Source organism: Prunus avium, chromosome 1 (assembly GCF_965620075.1).
Source record: "Prunus avium chromosome 1, drPruAviu1.hap1.1, whole genome shotgun sequence".
NCBI classification, from domain to species: Eukaryota; Viridiplantae; Streptophyta; class Magnoliopsida; order Rosales; family Rosaceae; genus Prunus; species Prunus avium.
Genome location: NC_142284.1, coordinates 41,311,217 through 41,324,398, shown reverse-complemented (window position 1 = coordinate 41,324,398; position 13,182 = coordinate 41,311,217). Strand labels below are relative to the sequence as shown.

The window sequence follows — 13,182 nt, the reverse complement described above, 5'->3', positions numbered from 1 at the left end:
ACATTACAAAACAAACAAACGTATTTCTTGGAATATTTCACTCATCTGTAGGTGTAGCATATGAAGATACATTACATATAGTTTCTTTTCTTCTAGCTAATGACTTTCCTTAATGAACATTTCTTTATGCTTTTGTTTTCAACATGCTGACTATTTGCTAGTCGTTTTAATTAAATCCTTTTATTCTATGCTCTGAATTCACAAATCGGATCCGTCGCCATAACATAAGCGACCGGTCTCTTCTTTCCAATTGTTCGCTGTCAAATGTGAATTCTTCAACACTGTTGAAGTTCTTGTTGTAATTAAATTTCCTTCTTCAGATATTCTGCATGTCTCATCTCATGATATATAGATATAAAGAAATCATCTTTGGGGCATTAGGCAGTTTGATGCATTCATTTTTTCTTCTTTGAGCAATAATAAGAGGGATTTTGAACTGATTTTTATACTAATTTGCTTTAAGCAATTTTAAATGTGTTGTCCTGAATCAGTAGTTTAGGAACTCCTCAGGTTAGTTTGCCAATCAGCTAGCTATTCTTTGTTTATTTGTTATTTTTTCCACCGTATGAAGAGGTATGTGGTCATTCTTATACAGCATTGTGTTTCTATCTTGCTTTTTACATAAACCAGCACTGCTGCATTTCAAATTCTCTGGAGAACTTGTATGGCAAAATATTGCAATCTAAATCTCTCTCTCTCTCTCTCTCTCTCTCTCTAGGTTGATTGATGGGATGGTTGAAGAGTTTGCGGATATAAATCGTGGCATGTAGAAAACTGGAACTTTCACAATACATAAAAAGAAGCTCCTTCAACTTGTTGGGAAGGCTAACTAAAACCTAGGTGATGTAATTCTTAAAGTTGGTCTTTTTGAGAGGTAGGGCCATTGTAGCTGTCTTTGGTTGTTTTCAATGCTGCCTTGGGATGAGTTTCCTGCAAATTCTGGTGGAGTGATCTACAATAATGAGTCAGATAGTGATGCGAGTTCAGATCTTTTTGAGATAGAGAGCCTGACAGGCAAAGCCAACCCTTTTCTTGCAAGGCAGGCATCAGATGCTGCAACATCTGGTTGCATGACCCCAATAACTTGTTATGCCCCAAGTGAGGCAAGCATGGAGTGGATTGTGGTCACTGCCAGACTGTGAAGATCAGCAAAGGCCAAGTCCAATGAAAATGGTTCCAAACAACACCAGAAATGCCAAAGCAAAATGAACAAAGATATTCCAAGGCATCGTCCCGCGGCTCTATTGGGTTGTAAGAGCCAAAAATCTGTCAAAGTTGCAGGAGATGCCCACAAAACATATCATCATGAAAAGACCAACTTCGACCAACAGATGATGCGCCACAGCAGGCCAGAATCATTCGTGCCAGCAACAAGGTTTCAAGCTGAGACGTCCCCTAATAATTTGACAGGCTTTGACTCAAGTGTGCAGAGAGGCACCTTCTTCGTTCGTGAATAGGAAAGTTACTTTTCAGTTTTCAATGCTTCCTCTGCCCTGACATCCTTAGAAGGCTACAAATCGAGCTTTCTTTTTCTTGTATCTTTGTGATCCAAACCTGAGGCCCTTAACACTCCACTTTCAATGCTCTTCACATAGAAGCAACTCAAAACTGGAACCTAACATGATTGAGTTGTCAAACATCTTGTCCATTTTTCCTCTGAGGACCACATCTGAGGTGATATATACCAAATTTAGAAAGCCCTAGGCACTTAATGACCACATCCATTTTGATTGTCGGCTGTGTAAGCTGTAAAAAAGGAAAGCACATTCAACTAATTAAACTACCATACACTAGTTAAACAGTTAACAACTCTTTTACACTTGTTTCATCCTTCACATGCCTCAAAATTTAATAGAAACAAAATGGAGCAGAGAAATTGTATGAACAGAAAGCTCCCCATCAGGTCCATCAGGGATGGATTTGTTTTTCCTTTTTTTATTAGAAGAAGCAACTTTATAATTCTGTAACTCAATAATCACACATAAAGTGCTTTACTTTAGGGACCCTCCAGGGGCTAGAAAGATTCCATAAGTTCCAAAAAAATAGTTCAACCATGAAGGGGGCCAGCCAGAACATAATTGGATGTGCAGGCTGCTTCAGTCAAAATCTGCAACTACCTTATAAATACACTGGACCATTTTGTGCCTTCTATTTCGAAAGCCTGGACCAGTCTTTTGGATGTAGAAAAATAGCAAGCACACTGCAACAACAGGACACTTTTTTTAGCAGCTTTTATCATTTCATTCCTAGAACTAAGCCCAAATGGACAAAACAATAATATGAAGGGACTGTTCTGCAGAGAAAGTTTCTAACTTTCTAGCAGTAATTCTTTTGCAATTTGTGTGTTGTTGTTGGGCACAGAGTAGAATTTAGTCTCAGAAACATTCCAATTGTCTTGTCAGGATGTAAATAATAAGTTACAAAACACACAAGACAATGGCATGAGAAGACAGAGTAGAGGTAAGGAGACAAGCATGTGCAATTGTGCATGTCGATGAGGTGAAGATGTAATTCAAGACAGAGAAGGTTGTTGGGCCATAAATGCTTGAGATTCAGAACACATATATGATAAATCAACACAACACACAACACACAACACACAACACAAGTCTAGTTTATCCGTAAATTATTGAGCTGTAAACAAAAAAACCAGAGAATTTATTAACCAGAGATCGAATAATATGACCTCACCAGAATGTTGATCATTACAGCATGAACAGGAACTGGAAAACAATTTAGTGAAAATGAGACTAAATGAGCAAGTAAGCCCCCATAACAGTTGCTCCATATCAGATGCTCAAACCAAATTGAAGCTGCTGTCAGATTTTATCTCGATACATGAATCCTCAATTCCACAACTAAGTTTTAAAACTCATTCGAAGAAGAAAACAAAAGAATAAGGCACAACAAACTATGCAAGCAGTGAGGTTCCCTAATAATACTGGTACAATCAATATAGATTTGTGTTTCCTCATGATCAGTTCTCCCTGTCAACTTTCTTAGGCCGTGAAAATCAAGTCTGCATCATCTTCTATAAATTGGAATCGCATGTGGTAATTATTCATAGGTGATGGTTATTTTTTCAAAGCGTTCTTCGGTAGCAGCCTCCCTCACAAAAGCTAATATTAGACCGGCTTCTTCCATCATTTCACCAAATCCAATCAATCGAACATGTTTAACGCTTGCCAAGCACCATCCCACATAATATTTTGGGGGATTCCAATCAAATCTCTTGCCCTTTCGAACATCTTCCCTATCTACCAATTCGAGATCCAATTTCTGTAAATTAGGAAGGTGTGCAAGCAAGTATGGCATGAACAACCAACCGGCAGAATCTGATATACACAATCTCAAGCTCTTGACACAAAGGAAATCTGGAAATGTCACTCGAAATTTGTCCCGGATTGCAGCTTCATTACCACTAAAAAGATAGTCCATAAACGTAAAACTCAGTGCCTGTAAAGATAAATTCAGCACACCAATTAATAACAACACGTACATTTCATTCAAAACAAAAAATACAAAACAGAAACTAAAACATACCCCGAAAGCACCATCTCCCACAACCAGACAGCTAGTAGATAATGACGCTTTGTTAATCGTATGAAATACCTCTCGCGAAAGAACGAGAAGTTGTCCCACTTCTCCTAGCTGCCTCTTCGCTTCGTAGAAGCCACTTTGCAGCCGTACTTCTCGGAGACACTTGAAGTTTCCAACCTTAAGCTTGGCAAAAACAGATTCATCTATATCCAGAACTTCTAGTTGTGGGGCATCGACTTCAACTTCGTAGAGGTTTGCAGCAGCAAGGTACACTCCTTTTCCTCTATCAAGCTGCATCTTATGAAGATGCAATTTTATTTTTAGTCTAAGGAGACTCTGAGACCTTATTTGGAATTTCTGCTTTTTGTCCGGGAGTCTCATTATTTTTCCGTGTATTTGCAGATCCTGGAGAACCGGACACCACTTGTAGAAGTCAAGGATAGATGCGTGTGATGACCGAGATACATCGACTTCTATAGCGCTCAACCTCGTAAAAGTCCCTGGAGGAGGCAGAATAATTCTGGCGCTTGCTATCTTCAGGACCCTAAGATGCATGCTTGTAAGGACTTCTGGTGGGATGGGGAAAAATCCCAAACCCTCATGACGATCCACTGCGATTTCCAGGATGATTACTTTCTTTTTCAGCAGTTCCCGAAGAAACTCATGCAGGAAGGAGTGCCTCTTGAACTTTGTGCATCTTAACTTGACGTTAAGGAAATACGACGGACTCCTAAGAAGTTTCTCCAGTGACTTCTTGAAGTCTGATTCAGTAGATGTAGACGTGTCATCCGCAGAAACAATGCTCCACAAATCATCATGCCATGATTTGCACATGCAGCTAATGGACACCGATTCCTTTACAGGTAAGTCTGATAGTATGCTCTCAAGAAGGTGCATGGGAAGGTCATGCATCCTATTGGCCCTCACCTGCTATAGGAGACGTGTTAAACATGCCTTGTTTAGGTTAAAAATGCAATAAAAAGTGCAAAAGTTGAAGCCAACTGAGGAGAATTTCCAATAGGGATAAATTTATAAATTCCAAAAACAAGACAAAAAGAGTGAATTCAGATCAAGAACCCTCTGTATCTATCTGCTACTGTAAAGAATGTGATTTTCATCGATTCATGATTTGATACAGATGTACAATATATAAGGAATATAGTTGACTTTCAATTAGGCTATATTTGGTAAATTACAAAGTGTGATTCACAAGTTCAAGCAGGGTAGCAATCGGTGGGATTTGATGATTCATTAGGAGAGGATATGGTGGCTGGAATAGCTTGATTGACAGCTACCTTTTTTTTATTTTTTTATAATAGAAATAAAAGAGCTACTTTTGGTACATATAACAAATAAAAGAGTGCAGCATATGAAGAAAACAGACCAGAGGGGCTATCAAAGCAATCAATTAACCCTAATTCTCAACCCAGGCCCCTAAATCCCAAAATACAACCCAATTAACCCACTTACTACCTCAGCTTTGATATTAGGTCCCACAATTTGCCAAATATGCACCCAAGAAAGGAGACCTGTTAAACATGCCTTGTTTACGTTAAAAATGCAATAAAGGTTGCCAAAATTGAAGCCAGCTGAGGAGAATTTCCAATATGGGTAAATTTATAAATTCTAAAAACAAAAACATGAATAAAGGAAACTTCATAATGCAAGAACAAGACAGGAACAGTGTATATCCCAAGAATATAGACCACATGTAAACAAAGTCTAATAACCAACTCCTGGTACATATTATTATAAGCATAAAGATTCATATCAAGAAAACAGTGTTAGACCTAGATTTGGAGGACACCAGACACTTGAGGAAAAGCAGTCAAATGGGTATAGAGGGATGCGGAAGAATACCTCGGAAGAGATGGCAACCTGGAGGAGATGGTCTTGAGATGATGCTATGGGTTGCTTTGGAGGATCAGATCACGTAGGGGAAAGCAGTAAGGAAAAAACAGAGGAAGAAGAGAAAAAAGAGAGAAGAGAAAATAGCTGTTGGGTTTGGGTTGAGAGAAAGGAAAAAAGGCGCTTTATTGTTTATTTTGAAACTTGAATAATATAAAAATAAAGGTAATAATTAAAAGAAAAATCCCTTTTTCTTTGTCTTCACCCCCACGTGTTAATATAACAGCAAAAGGATAATCATCGGACCACAAAAAAAAAAGGCAAAAAGGATAAGTCAACCTAGTTCATTCAGTTCAGTGGATGGTTTTTTGTCTTGTTGATAATGTTAAGTATAGTCTTTGGACCCACATCTCCAATTTTCAACTTTGATTTGATTTGGGTAGTTCATAATACTTCTGATGTTCCATGGATAAGTTGATCGGGAATCCAACGTCAAAACTTCAAGTGATAAGTTGATATGTCCTTCTTAGTGTCCTTAAACTCGAAGCTGCTAAATCCTAAATCCTTGTAACTTTATTTGAGGCTCTTTTGCTTTTATGGACATATTTTTAGTTATTCACTACATTTTAAGTATTCAAACAAACATAAATAATAATAAACAAAAAAGTACAAAGTACAGAATGACTCTCATCCCTTCATGTGTTGGAACTGAAAATTACAGTAGAGGAAAATAAGTCCCTTCCCTACCAATGTCCTCAACAACATTGCTTGGTTTTCACTTCAGTCTCCATCCCTGCATAAACCACATAATGTCTTTCATAAACTTTGATGAATATGGTAAATAGAACCAGACCAGAGGCTTTTTACCAAACTAATGTCCAGTCAAAAAGTGTTAGGAATCTAAACACTGAACATCAAATTAACCTTACCAGAATAACTGCAAATAATAATTACTGATCAAGTAACAGGTGGAGGTCCTGGAGGAGATGGCTCTTCCCTATGCCGGCATAGCTTTACTAGTGCTCTGCGCTCACAGTCCTGAAAAAATTTAACAAAGAGAAATAGTTCAATTAATAATTTGTCTCACTAAAATACATTCAATTGAACGTTCAACTCAACAAACTCAAAATACATTATTAGAATGCAAATGCATGCAAATTGCTAAAAAAGAATGAACTTTTAAAATAATCTAGTTGTTCCTTGTGCAAGAAAAGTATGCTGAGTTATGCTTTTTATCAATCTACAATCAATATGATGATTGAGAACAAAAGTAGGTCATGGGAAAAATAAGACATCATCTACACAACCTTCAACATCCCAGCAGGTATCTCAGCCATTAATCAGATCATACTTTAAACTCATCCGCAGTCATACCATATATAGCACCAAAGCTCTCCATGAATAACAACTTCACTTAATTGCTTTTTTATCTCCATACTTCATGAGAAGCCCTCTAATGCCTCGTCACACTGCCTTTATGTAAAATTAAACTAATGAAAAGAGCTGTCTGAAAGAAAACTTTACATCTTCTGACTTGGTTCGTCATCTTCAACTCTACACCTATTAATTTTCTTGTCCGACACAAAGGGGTCTAATTACTAACTCAAATGTTTATCAGCCAAACAAAATATCAGGATGAAGGCAAGTTCTTTTAGCATCATCCCATTTCATACAGAACCAACAGAAAGAGGAAAAATAACTATTTCTCTCAAATATTATATATTTATAGTTGAAGTTTCGGTCTATCCATTGCAAATGAAGACAAAGCAAAGTTTCCAAGCTAAGTACTAGTATTTATTTAAATATGAGGGTGTTTGAATTGGTTTTTGGAAACGTGGACCTGAACCAACTTCCAACACCAAAGGCTCTCAAAAACAATATTTTTAGAATTGGGTTTCTATGAGAGGACTTATTAGGATCCCATTTTTATAATTTATAATAATTATTATAAGTGATATTAGATTCTCAGAATCCAAAAATCCCGTTTCTATTCCATTCCCAGAGCTTCTATTCCACTGACTTTGTCAGGTTGAACATTTGTAATTATTTTAGTGTCATAATCACTCATAATCTGCAGGTTAATCAATCTGGCTAAAGTTAAACTAGCTATTGGACCACTTGCTCTGAATAGAAGTTACACTTCACATACACATGGTGAAATTATGTGTTTGACTTTCCACCTATGTATCTTTCTCAGTCAGAGGCTTAAAAGTTATAACACTCTCTCAAACATTAATTAATAAGTTAATTAATTAATCAGTGTACTGTACACTTAACCCTACTTGTTTACTGTAAATTTGACACTTAACCCTACTTGTTTACTGTAAATTATTCATTTAATGGGATGTTTTGGTCAGTCAAGATGTGCAAGTAAGTTAAAATTTCTCTGATTTTGTAGACTTTGGAAAACCAAATGTGGGCGTGGGATTCCTCAATTCATTGCCTTCGGTAAAACCAAAACCAAAACCAAAACCAAATGAATAGGTTTCAAAAACAACGAAAGTAAAAATTTAGAGTTTGAAATGCCTTTAAATGAAAGGACCTTCTTCATAATTATATGTGTGATATAATTAGCTTCAAGTCCAAATTGTCATACTATTATTATACTTGTGATTTTGCCAACAATGTCTAGGGGTTGGATAGCAAGTATTTTAGTGGTTGGAGGGTTCACTGAGAGTCAAATGGTAAACTTTGGGACTAAAAGTGAAACTCCCCAAAATCTAACCCTCGGTTGGAACCCTTTTTGTCTGTTGATTGACCTAGAATTTGCTTCCCCAAGCGTGCAACCAAAGTTTTATAATAAAAAAAGGGTCAAACTCTTCAACCCCAAGCATCTATATTCTATACTATACATAATTCACCTCTTTCTATGTGAACATTATTAACCCACCAACCTTTTTCAATTTCACTCATAACTCTCTCTGCCATGTAAATTGCAAAAGGGCCAACTCCAAGGACCAAAGGATCATGAATTTTACCAACCACACTCACTTCAAACCAATTACTCGGCTGCCTAATCTTCATAATAAACTATTATTCATCAAATAATTACAATGTCCACTTACTATGTGAATTAAGGTTATTTTTCAAACTGATTACCAAAAGTCTCAAGTTTGAACTCTCATGTCATATTGATTATGTAATTAGACCGTCGTTTATACTAAAATAACAAAATGGTTTTGAAAGAATTAAAAATGTTTAAATTAATGTCATAATTGCAGAATTTCTTTAGAGTTATTTTACTTCACGATGAATTAATTATATATACTTTTTTTGTTCTTTATTTCAAACGTGTATATGAACCTAGGCCTCGGCAATTTCTATTTAATTTGTAATACTTCGTTGAAACTTAGTCAACAACTCATAGGCTAATTAAAAGATACTTGGCTGCTTATGCTTTTCAGCCATTCTACTAACCCTAATGTTCATAAGTTAAGTGGTATTATATTGTCGAGAGTACAAGAGTGCAGCAACAACAAAAAACCCAAAAAAAAAAAAAAAAAAAAGGATAATATTGAACCCTTCACTATCGTCGTCAATTCACAATATACACATCAATGATCCACCCATTCATTTGTTTGCACCGTTCTGCGTCTCCATTGTTAGAACCGAAAGTAGGTTCAAGGTCTCAAATACAAACTCATGACTGTGGGATATGGGTGACCACCACCAAGAAACCAAAAACCAGAGAAAAAATTATATTCTAAACTTCGGCAACTTTTAAGTAATCCTTGCAGGCCTTACAGACGCTTGTAACTTTTATGGACCCCTTAGAAAATGCTCTGTATCATCAATGACAAAGAAACTCCAACTCCTATCAGGTTGTCTGCAGCAATTCCTTGATATCGTACCCTTGTAGCTGTCACACAAACAACAAGCAGGATCGGTTTTAGTAATCCACACTGAAAACAAATCATTGTTGAGAAAGATTATACAGGGTCATAACTTCAATACTCGGAAATCATCATGTTTACCTGAAGGAAGGTCAGAAGCAATATCACTCCTGAGTTCCAGAGAGCATGTATTGTGATGGGGGTTAAAAGGTTGCGAGTTTGAGCATATGACAATCCCAGAGCAGAGCCTATATAGATCATACGGTACATGAGAGAAATTGTGCTCAGGGATATCTAAACCACATTAATGTATGTTGAAGGTGATGTAGACTTTTGTTTTTGAATTTTTTTAAAGTAAATATGTTACCTAGCACAAACAGCTGTGGAAACTCTCCAGGAGTGAGATGTGCAAGTGCAAATACAGCTGCACTTATTCCAATAGCAACTGGTGTAGGTACCCTGCAAAAAAGAACTTGTAAGGGTTAGATACTCAGGAACGAACAGTTGACACCAATAACGTAACTAACTATACTAAAACTAGCTAAAACCAAGGAATTTTAATCCCATCCTTAGCCAACTCAACAAAACCTTATATCAAATATTTGGATGATTCTGCTATTTTTACTACTAAGTGCCACAAAAGAAGTTTCTTCTACCATATATTTCTCAGCCTCTACACTTCTTCAGGCTTCACTCTTGTTTGTAGAATTTTGTGAATCTGGCTAATTAATTAAGCAAAGCAGTTTTAGGAGTGAACCAAACAATATCGCCTGGATGGCAGACTACTAGTTAATCCAGCCTCTACTTTCCAACAAACTAGTTTAAACTTATGAAAATTAATAACAAAATCTACGGACAGAAATTATTGAGAAAACTTTCGAAATAATTGTAAGGAAGTTTAGGGGAGCTACCATGCATGTTTAGAGCAATGTAGAGAGAAATAATCAATCATTGTAGGCATATTATGCAACTCTATAAAAGGGCAAAAAAAAAGGAAAAATACCACTTAGTCATGGAGACCATAAAAAAACCCCGAAATACAGTTTCCTCAAGAATTGGAGCCAAAACTCCAGTGATGCCTAGCAAGCAAGCAGTGCTGCAATGAAGATTAACAACAGCTGAATCAACTTGCTGAATCCTCAAGTCCTAGGGCTGAAAAGTTTCAAAACCTAAGCCTGAATACTATAATTCCCAGAACATGCACAAAAATTAAAAAACCTTGTAAAGTACCTGACACTTGAAGATCCAATCAGTGGAAGCAAGCTAACTAGAGCGTCCTTCTGAAACCAAGTTAAAATTAATAAAAATCACATATATGATTCCTTACATGGTGGAATTGATCTTGAAAAATCATAGAATTTGTGTCCACCACTTTATAACGAGAGAGAAATCATAGGGTAGGAATCAATTCAAACCTCTCTCTCTGGGCTCTCCCCCGTGAACAAGGACATGGCAGCCCCTGTCACTGCGATGGCAGCTATTGCACCAGCAAGACCAATCCCTGCCCACAAAAGCCACCCCTTCTGTAGACTGAAAGGGTCCTTTAAATCTGAATAAGCAATAGCTAATATTAGCTAGATGGGTCACAGTCTAGATATAGGCTTAAACAAACCAGAATCTGGCAATGATGAGCTTTCAAATATAAATTTTGCAACTATATGGTAAAAGTCTGTCTCTACTTAATGACAAAGCATGTAGTTACAATGACCTACAAGCCAAATTCAAATATCCCTAATTCAGTATTGTGCATCAATCGCAGTCCATATATAAGCTACAACAAGTGTTATCTCATTGAGACAACTACAAGAAAATGGGATAACATGAACTCTTTCTCACCTCTGTGTGTGTGTGTGTTTGTGTCTTTGTTGTCTTATTATAAAGTAAAAAAGGAGTTGGAAAAATCAGTACCATAGCGATAAACGTCTTGAGGCAGCGGTTGGAAAGTGCTGGCAACAGTATACAGAACTGCAAGTACAGCTGCAGTTGTAATACTAGCAAAACAATAACTGAACCAATTAGACCCTCATAAAATTCTCAATCCAACACACAGCATTACAAATAGAATTACAATGTGATAATACGTACCTTTGATCAAGAAACAGTATCTCTGCCTTTTCATCTATACTCAAATCTTGAACTCGAAGTCCTAAATACGGTATAGCTGCTGTCTCTACCAATCCTGTCAAAATAAAACTGCCTGGGAAAAAAATTAATCTTATTCTTCTGAATTGTGAAATCCAGCATTAAACATAGTTATATGAGCATTGGCAGACTAAATACTAAGAACCCACCTCAGTCCACAAGCAAGTGATGTTAAGGACACTGTTTGCCATTCCCAGGGCACCTCCCATCGCTTCAAAATCTGCCACTGCGCTCCAGTTTCCTGCGAATTTCACCAAAAAAATGTTTACTTTTGTCCTTTTTTATCAGAGTCGTTTTGTTTGAGTCAACTGAGAGTCAGTTGAAGCTGAAAAGTGATAACCTTTTCTTGTAAATCGCCTTTGGGCTTTCCTCCGCCATTGAAAAAGCAAATGTAAGGCGACCTTCTGACATATCTGAGCCTTGTAAGCTGGGTTGATTGGCGTGGAGAAAACTTGGCGTTAAAGCCATTGTGGGCGTTGAGAAAAAGGCCATGGCTTTGGTATTTGGAGGAACGTAGCTTGGGTGAGTTTGAGAAACTTGAAAATGAAGATTGAGCTAGAGATGTGAACAGAGCGTAAACCATTGCTGGTTTTAGTAATGTATTCGAATTTGATGTGTGAAATTTGGGTGCTTAATGCTTCTCTTCTCTTTCAGCATGCAGACTGCAGAGAGAGGGAGATAGAGAGGGATAAGGCTGTACCAGGATGAGGTTTGAGCCCCTGTGAAAAAACTTGTGTTGGGCTTTCTGAGATTTAATATCCCCTTTGCTTCTTCTTATTTTGGGCTTTTAGGCCCCATTGTACTAATTACAAACTAAGTTCTGGTGTGGCTATATTGCAAAGAACTTTGTCTGTGTGTTTAATTGTTGTTAATTTAGCTGCCTCGGCAGTTTTCTATATAGCATTTTGTTTTCTTAGGGTTTAGGAGCCTTTTGTTTTCTTCCTTGTCCTGACCTCAGGGTCGAACTGTAAGATATCGCCAAACTAAATGTACATGGTCCAAGCCAACTTCCCCCAATTTTACTTGTATACAGCAATTGTTTTGATCAGATTCCTTTGACTTTATCCATATGGGAAGCTGACTTTTTCTGTTGAGTATGTTATTTGGAAGGTGCTAAGTAGGATCTTGTGATCATAATTTAAATTGAGTTCATGTAGAAGCAGTCAGTGGCTGGATCAGATCTAAATCCGGCAAACTCTTCTATGCCTAATTACAAAACCACGGGAACAAACAAAATTCTGCAACATTAATTTTATAATACAAAGCGATGCCAATAATAATAATAATAATACGTGATGCCAAGTGAGTTGTATTACATTTAATATAATTCTAGTTTGTCACGATACATAATTACATAAGTATGCTGCTTATCTCTTTACCGGTAAGGAAATACTCCTCCTTCTTGGAAATCACAATTTGACACATATGCAAAAATAATTTATCAAAAACACATAAAGAAAAATTTATACACACATATCATATTGTTATTGACAGGAATATAGGAGCTCCTACTTACTTGATAAGGAGAGAAGTATTTTTCATTACATAAAGTCGTATTGCAATTTAAATAATAATAATGAGATTATTCTTTGCATAGTTGTATGGGACAACGTGGTCAACCATACAACCTTTAATCTAAGCAGAAAGCGAAAGTTGATCCAACATTATCAATTTTTATATTTTAATTTAAAATTCTGAATTTAATTAAAGATCTTGCCTATTGCCTCTTGCCGCCCTGTCGGTACTGGGATCTTTTTGCTTCAAGAGCTTTTGTGTTTGTAATCATCCAATTGCCTTTATTTGGCACCCTCCTCGCCCT

General features: G+C 36.8%; 2 protein-coding genes across 5 annotated transcripts; both read right to left on the bottom strand.

Moving 5' to 3' along the window:
* Positions 1-2,719: 2,719 nt before the first annotated feature.
* Positions 2,720-5,554, bottom strand: LOC110751402 (putative F-box/FBD/LRR-repeat protein At1g78760). 3 transcript variants are annotated; one of them, XM_088254933.1, is made up of 4 exons: positions 5,401-5,554; positions 5,014-5,069; positions 3,544-4,467; positions 2,720-3,456 (listed from the first exon to the last, which is right to left on the bottom strand). In XM_088254933.1, exons 3-4 carry the CDS (start codon positions 4,450-4,452, stop codon positions 3,058-3,060), a joined length of 1,308 nt encoding a protein of 435 aa, XP_088111059.1. In that variant the 5' UTR covers positions 4,453-4,467; positions 5,014-5,069; positions 5,401-5,554; the 3' UTR covers positions 2,720-3,057. The 3 variants fall into 3 exon arrangements, with proteins under 3 accessions (XP_088111059.1, XP_021807560.1, XP_021807561.1); XM_021951868.2 differs by lacking the exon at positions 5,014-5,069 and having other exon boundaries at positions 3,544-4,470; XM_021951869.2 differs by lacking the exon at positions 5,014-5,069.
* Positions 5,555-8,878: 3,324 nt separating this feature from the next.
* LOC110751277 (CAAX amino terminal protease family protein) lies at positions 8,879-12,098 on the bottom strand. Of its 2 annotated transcripts, none has more exons than XM_088252063.1 (10): positions 11,704-12,098; positions 11,513-11,604; positions 11,307-11,414; positions 11,130-11,212; positions 10,637-10,770; positions 10,452-10,498; positions 10,225-10,317; positions 9,589-9,680; positions 9,363-9,469; positions 8,879-9,247 (listed from the first exon to the last, which is right to left on the bottom strand). In XM_088252063.1, the coding sequence occupies exons 1-10, from the start codon at positions 11,944-11,946 to the stop codon at positions 9,206-9,208; spliced, it is 1,041 nt and encodes a 346-aa protein (XP_088108189.1). In that variant the 5' UTR covers positions 11,947-12,098; the 3' UTR covers positions 8,879-9,205. The 2 variants fall into 2 exon arrangements, with proteins under 2 accessions (XP_088108189.1, XP_021807410.1); XM_021951718.2 differs by having other exon boundaries at positions 10,452-10,501; positions 11,704-12,096.
* Between the last annotated feature and the right edge of the window lie 1,084 nt (positions 12,099-13,182).

Coding starts and splice junctions, on each gene's coding strand:
- LOC110751402 (XM_088254933.1), bottom strand. CDS start 4,452: ATGCATGACCTTCCCATGCACCTTCTTGAGAGCATACTATCAGACTTA. Junction 3,457..3,543: donor TGGGAGATGGTGCTTTCGGG/GTATGTTTTAGT, acceptor TTATCTTTACAG/GCACTGAGTTTTACGTTTAT.
- LOC110751277 (XM_021951718.2), bottom strand. CDS start 11,946: ATGGTTTACGCTCTGTTCACATCTCTAGCTCAATCTTCATTTTCAAGT. Junction 11,605..11,703: donor AAGGCGATTTACAAGAAAAG/GTTATCACTTTT, acceptor TGAAATTCGCAG/GAAACTGGAGCGCAGTGGCA. Junction 11,415..11,512: donor TCACTTGCTTGTGGACTGAG/GTGGGTTCTTAG, acceptor TTTCCCAGGCAG/TTTTATTTTGACAGGATTGG.